General features: G+C 47.6%; 2 protein-coding genes across 2 annotated transcripts; one reads left to right on the top strand and one right to left on the bottom strand.

Moving 5' to 3' along the window:
* Positions 1-2151: 2151 nt before the first annotated feature.
* PHACADRAFT_76475 (uncharacterized protein) lies at positions 2152-2716 on the top strand (the record flags this gene model as incomplete). Its single annotated transcript, XM_007397876.1, has 3 exons — positions 2152-2241; positions 2300-2512; positions 2561-2716. Coding segments are annotated over 3 exons (459 nt in total), but the record flags the coding sequence as incomplete, so codon positions are not given.
* Positions 2717-3753: 1037 nt separating this feature from the next.
* On the bottom strand, positions 3754-5564 carry PHACADRAFT_197666 (uncharacterized protein; the record flags this gene model as incomplete). The annotated part of the gene is made up of 6 exons (XM_007397875.1): positions 3754-3771; positions 3823-4146; positions 4209-4448; positions 4520-4702; positions 4761-4973; positions 5031-5564. The coding sequence occupies 6 exons, from the start codon at positions 5562-5564 to the stop codon at positions 3754-3756; spliced, it is 1512 nt and encodes a 503-aa protein (XP_007397937.1).
* Positions 5565-6124: the final 560 nt, after the last annotated feature.

Raw genomic sequence — 6124 nt, 5'->3', positions numbered from 1 at the left:
AGACCAAACTCCATTCTCTTTTATTAAAAAGTAGCCTTCTAGGATTTCTCCTAGAATCTTCTTTATACCAAACCTCATTTTTATTTTTTACTTACTTTTCTTATCCTAACCTTTTCTTTACGACACCGCATATACCCACATGACTCTGGCTCTGACCTTCTCTGTTCTCACTGTGGGAACATTCCGCTTTTCAAAGACTTGAGCTCAACAGTCTATGGCGACGCTTCAGTCACCATTGGAAGCCACATTGTTGACCACTGGGAGCAATGGCGCACATGACTAGCTGCCAAACGGACTCCCAAGCCTGTGTTGCAGACCCCCATGCACCTCCCATTGCAGATTCTTGCCGACTTCATCAATAGCACACCGACAATGGAGGCCGATCTCGACAAGTGGCGTAATGCGCCTTCTCAGCCGGGCAGACTCCGCCACATGCAGGACGGAGAAGTCTGGAAGACTCTCAAGAGCTCCGACGGCACTCCGTTCTTTGATAGTGCACACTCGGCGGAGCTGAGAATTGGTGTCTCAATGGGTTTTGATGGGTTTGTTCTATTTATCTTCCAGCACTCTTTCTGCTGCTCACTTGTACATCCACCCACAGCTTTAGCTTTGCCCGTAGTGCCTTCTTAGGAAAGCATAGTACCGGAGTGCTTGCATTGTGTGTTCAGAACCTAGATGTCCATCAATAGTGAGCATCTGCTCAACCTCTCGCTTGACTTGCAAGATCTTGCTAACTGAGTGACCAACAGCTATCGCCCTGAGAACCTATTGCTATGTGGCCTTACGCCAGGACCTCGTGAGCTCAGTGGGGATGAATTGCAGCATTTTATGGCTGCATTTGTTACTGACTTGCTCGAGTTATACAACAACGGAATCTTGATGAAGACAGCCAACTGTCCTGAAGGTGCATTCGTTTCCTATGACTTACATGCGTGACTAACATTGTATCACAGGTCGCCTTATTCGTGTGATACTCGTTGCCGTCTGCTGCGATCATCCTGCCATGTGTCATGTCTGCGGATTTGGCAACTTAGGCTCTGGTAAATATTTCTGCATGAAGTGCAAGGTCACAAAGGACCGTCTCTGCACTCCAGAAGGTCTCACCATTGATGGTAAGCAATCCTGCTATACTGTTTCATCAGGATGGAGGCTAACCCCTGGCGTTCTCAGCTTTTCCTCTCCGCAACAGCATAGACCATCGAAGACTTGCAAATGAGTACAACAAATTGAAAACCAAGGAAGAGCGAGACGCGTTCTGCACCGAGCATGGTGTTCGTGACTCTGAGCTGAACCGTCTGCCCTACTGGAATCCAGTCCGCATGGCCATCATTGACCCAATGCACAACATCCTGTTGGGTACGTCTTTCTTAGTGTATCTGTAGCATGGATTAATATGCTGACATGCACATATATTCAGGAGTCATGAAGAATATCTGGTTCTACATCTGGATTACAGATAAAACTCTTTGCCAGCGCACACAACCGAAGGGTGTCCCACAAGAGCTTGATGCTATACACGAGTATCTAACTAGGATATGTCTTATGTTTTGCTTGCTATTCATTATATACTCAACATGACCTTTCGCTAGTTTGAAATGCCCGCATGGGTTGCGCAGCTGCCAAAAGATGTGGGGTATCCTGCCGGTGGTTCGCTCACCTCAGACAAATGGAAGGCACTCCTCTTGGTCTACTGTCCCATTGTTGTGAGTAAGCCATCTATTCCTCTCAGCTCTCCTTTCAGGCAATATAGCGGTAGAGGCTGAGAAATCTGGCGGAGAGGTCGTTGAAGAATGGCTAGTGAAGGGAGAGGCAGGTGGTGCGTCATGATTGTCTCTGATGTCAGCCTGGGAAGGTCTCGGGTCAGTTGATCGACGTTCCTTGCATAACTGTAATCTTCATTTGCACACAACTGGCCTCACTCTTACTGATACTTCACAGATTCCTTTCATCTGGGATGAGTGGTCTAATGTTGCAGATGATGAATACAAGCGTAAGCTTACCACATGGGAGAAGAACGACAAGGCTCGGCGCAAACGCAATGAAAAGCAGGCAAGCGGGCAAGCTAACAGTGAGCCGGAGCCTGAGGCTCCGAAGCCGAAGTGCCGCATGTATAGCTAGGATGCCGACAGCTTTCTGTCGCTTGCCTCAGCAATGAAAATTCTCCTGGCATGGATGGTCGATGTCGCTGACCTACCAAGAGCACACGAGCTTCTTCAAGGATATCTCAATGGCTTCATTAAGGTACGTTACCCTGCTAGTGCGATACTAGTTTGAAATACCTGATGTACCACATGTGTAGATGCACCCAGATCATATCAAACCAAACCTTCACTATGTAACCCACATATTCACCCAAATCATTGACTACAGTCCCGTGTATGGTTTCTGGACCTACCTTTTTGAACGACTCAACAATGTTCTGAAAGGTTACTTGGTAAACGGCCATGCTGGCGGTGAGCTCGAAGTCACCTTCTTTCGTGAATTTCACCGTCAAGTCAAGCTTCGTTCGATGGTGAGTCTACTATTGTCATGACATCTCTTCATACTTATATTGTAACAGTTGGAGAATCTTGCTTGCGAGCCCTCAAAAGGTGATGCTATGGGGATCAAAGATCGTGTGGTCGCTGACACTGCACGTATCCTTTTGAAAACTGATGGCAAAGCATGCGGAACTGTGGCTGACCTAGCGCAGGAGATATCCCAAGCCTCTTATGAAAGTAAGTCATTACTTCGTCACCCCAGAGACGTGACCTTGCTAATAGACGGTTGGTTTTTGCTAGTGACTGTCAGTCTCGAGATGGGCCTTGGAAGGCGCGCCAACCTCACACTGCTGGAACAAACTCAGCTGCTCGAGTATTACACCACGAAATACCCTGCAGCACAAATCGTCCCACGCAGTTGTTTAGACGCCTCACCACACTCTGAATGCCTTGACAGCACCGCCGTTTTTCATGACCATGTTGTCATTAGAGAGTGTAGAGTTACCCCTTCGCGATTTGATGAAAAAGCTGGGAGCTCAGTTGTTCAAATTAACCGAGGAAGCAAGAGGTTTGTCGGTGAAGTGCAGCTGATTCTTGGTCACTTGCAGGCCGTCCATGGCTGTCCAACGATCCAGGAGCAGCTGCTCAGTGTTCGCTGGTTCAGGCATGCAAAAATGGACATGGCCACAATCTGGGATCCCTAGTCAGTGTTTCTATGCTCACTGTATGCTGTACTAATTTTATGTACGCAGCCCGGAGCTCGAGGTTTTATTTTGGGAGCATGGTGTTTACATGGATCCGGCACGTGAGGGTCCTCCCTTTTTGATTCCTGTGAAGGACGTCTTATCACAGGCTTGTCGACTGGCCATTTGCATGCCTCCAGAACATGACACAGATGATCCAGAGGGCAAGGATCTTTTCATGAACCAGTAACTTCACCGCTTGGTCTGGGTGACCTGTGGCCTCATACAGGTACGCAGCACCTTTTATCTTGATGGGTTGTATTTGATCCTTTCGATTAGGACGTTCAAGTTCTTTAGTAGCCTGGTGGATTTTCCTGAACGCTACCGCACACTCTGACAGCACATTTTTACATTTTTAATTTCAATTCATTCATCGTTCGCTTACAGAGTATTTGAAATATGAGGACGCATTTGCAGGTACAGCAGGCATCAAGAAAGTATAGCGAGAGCAAAAAATAAAACCCTGCGTGTACAGAGTCAAGGTTGGAATGACTCGGACAAGATTATACTACCTCTCTGTGCAGCGAAACTCACGCCAAATCTTTTGTCTGCAGGCTAACCTCAGCCTCAGTACCACCACTCACCCCAGCATCGCTTACTCCAGTGATGTTGCGGTCCTGGCTGCCACCTTCTGCGATCTCTTCAGCCTCTTCACCACTCTCCTCGTCCACCTCCTCGTCTGACGACTGAAGGTCTCTGAAGCCACGCGGGTCCCTGTGGGCCATCTTGATCTTGTGGTAAATACCTGTCTTCTTCACCTCCTTTGCCCAGCTCCTGTTCACCATAAATGGGTAAACCTTTCGCTCTGGTAAAATCCTCCTAGATACACGGTTAAGGTTAACACGCTTGTAGGTCTTCACGTTTGGATCGGTCCTGCAATGGACATCGTGCAGCCGATCAAGTTTGTGCATGACATCACCATACTGGTGCACATATTTTATGAGCTTTGTCAGCAGTTTGAGATACTGAAACAGAAGAGATGTACCCTCTTTGTGCACCAGGCAAAAGACCACATCTCTAAAACCTTTACTCCTCGCTTAATCTCATCGTCGGTCATTTTGCACTTCTCTGCAGCTTCGTCATACAACTGCTGATGCTTGCCTAGGTCAGAAGCACTAAACGTGCTAATCTCCTCACTCATCCATGGTGTCTTGAAGAGTTTGACAGGATCTGCACTGTTCTCTTCGATGTAAAACGGACGAGCCTTGTCGCGACAAATCTTCTTCTACAGGTCCAAGCTATTAATGGCTGCTACTCAGCAGCTTAAGATAAGTAAAACAATATTTGTTTACACACCTCTCGCTGACGAGCAGCTCGCTGACTGTTGTCTCGATTACTGAACCGCTTCTCAGCCCTAACTGGGTCCTTCTTCTGACTGTACAACGTCTTCCAGGTCTGAATGCGCTGCTTCACCATCTCTTGGATGTTACTCAGAGTAAACTTGACCTTTTTATACGAGATGGTCCACGTATTCTTGTTCTGACCAAGTCAGTGAGTGGCTTTGTGTTGTGTATTCCATCTAATAGAATGGACTAACTGTTTGTTTCTTATATACAAGCCACGCAATCTGCTCAATGACAGCCCTGTTTACTGGGTGGTCGACGTCTTCGCCCCACACAATAGGAAGGCAGTTGGAGCCCAGAGTGGGAGTCGGAGGCTCAGGATCACCACAACACATGATGAATGGATTCTTGCCGAGACTGGTAACATTGTAAAATTCTACATTCACCTCTGTCTGTTGATATTGGAACTGTAGGTCAGCATATATGGGCATATATTGATAGCAAATATTAATCATGGTGCGTACCGAGAGTTCTCCCTTCACCTTTGCCTCTTGTTTGCTCAGGTTGGCTTTCGGCACCATCAGGATGAGGCACGGCTCGTCCTCTTCATCATTGGACTCGCTCAATTTGCCAGATGACTGCAACACTGCTTCAGGCGACGATTCTAATGACTCGGACTCACTGCCGTCATTGTTACTAGATTCCAAATAGTCTTTGCGGCAGCGATAGCGATAACGGTGACTATCTTCCTTTGAGTCATCACCCACTGACTTTCTCTTCTGACCACGGCGCCCAGAAGCACCCTCAAGAAGAGGATCAATGACTATAGCCTCACAGCGCCGCGCCGTGCCATCTGTTGACATGACCTGACCCTGCATAGGTGCTCTGGTGAGTTCGCGCCATTCCTTCATGTTAGGTGGAGAGCAGTTGGGGTTGTTCGCCTTCAGCTCATGCTTGAATGCACTGTATGCAGCCCACTCCGCCGGTGTAAGGCCGGCAAAGGCGCCAGACAGTGGTGGCGGTGGCGCGGGACCGTTCTGAGCACTGCGACAAGGCATGGTGAGTTTGTGAGAGAGATGGCGATTGAGATATACTAGTTGCCGGGGGCAAGAGGGAAGGGAGCCAAGCCAGCGTAGAAGAGAAAATCAATATTTATATTATATTTTGGCATTTTTGTGGCATGAATTGAAGTTGCCTATCTGGGTACCTCTATATGATCATAGCCCCGAATAGAAGGCTGATAAGCACTATTGTTATCTGCTTACAAGTGGTGTAACAAGCTAAGTGTTACATACGTTCAAATCCGGCTAGCTGGGCTGTAAGTAGTCTGACTACCTCTGCCGAAGCAATGTAATGAAGCCTTTGTTATCTCCTTTCACTTCTGCATTCCTAGTCTATTTAAGGTCATTATTGCTCTGCTATTCATGCGGTGAGATAGGTCTGAGCAGGTGCCTCAGCACCAAGCTTCATAGCTGCCCTCAACACCGCCCACACACTCATGCACAGGTTACAATAATATAGTCGGAGATATCTGTACATGGGCATCCTTCTTCTTCATAGGCCTTCTAACAGTACCCTGTGCTTAGATCCTCATACCTCCCCTGAACAAACCTGTTGG

Source organism: Phanerochaete carnosa (genome assembly GCF_000300595.1).
Source record: "Phanerochaete carnosa HHB-10118-sp unplaced genomic scaffold PHACAscaffold_7, whole genome shotgun sequence".
Lineage (NCBI taxonomy): Eukaryota > Fungi > Basidiomycota > Agaricomycetes > Polyporales > Phanerochaetaceae > Phanerochaete > Phanerochaete carnosa.
Note: the sequence above shows the minus strand (reverse complement) of the source record. Positions and strands in the feature narration are given on the sequence as shown.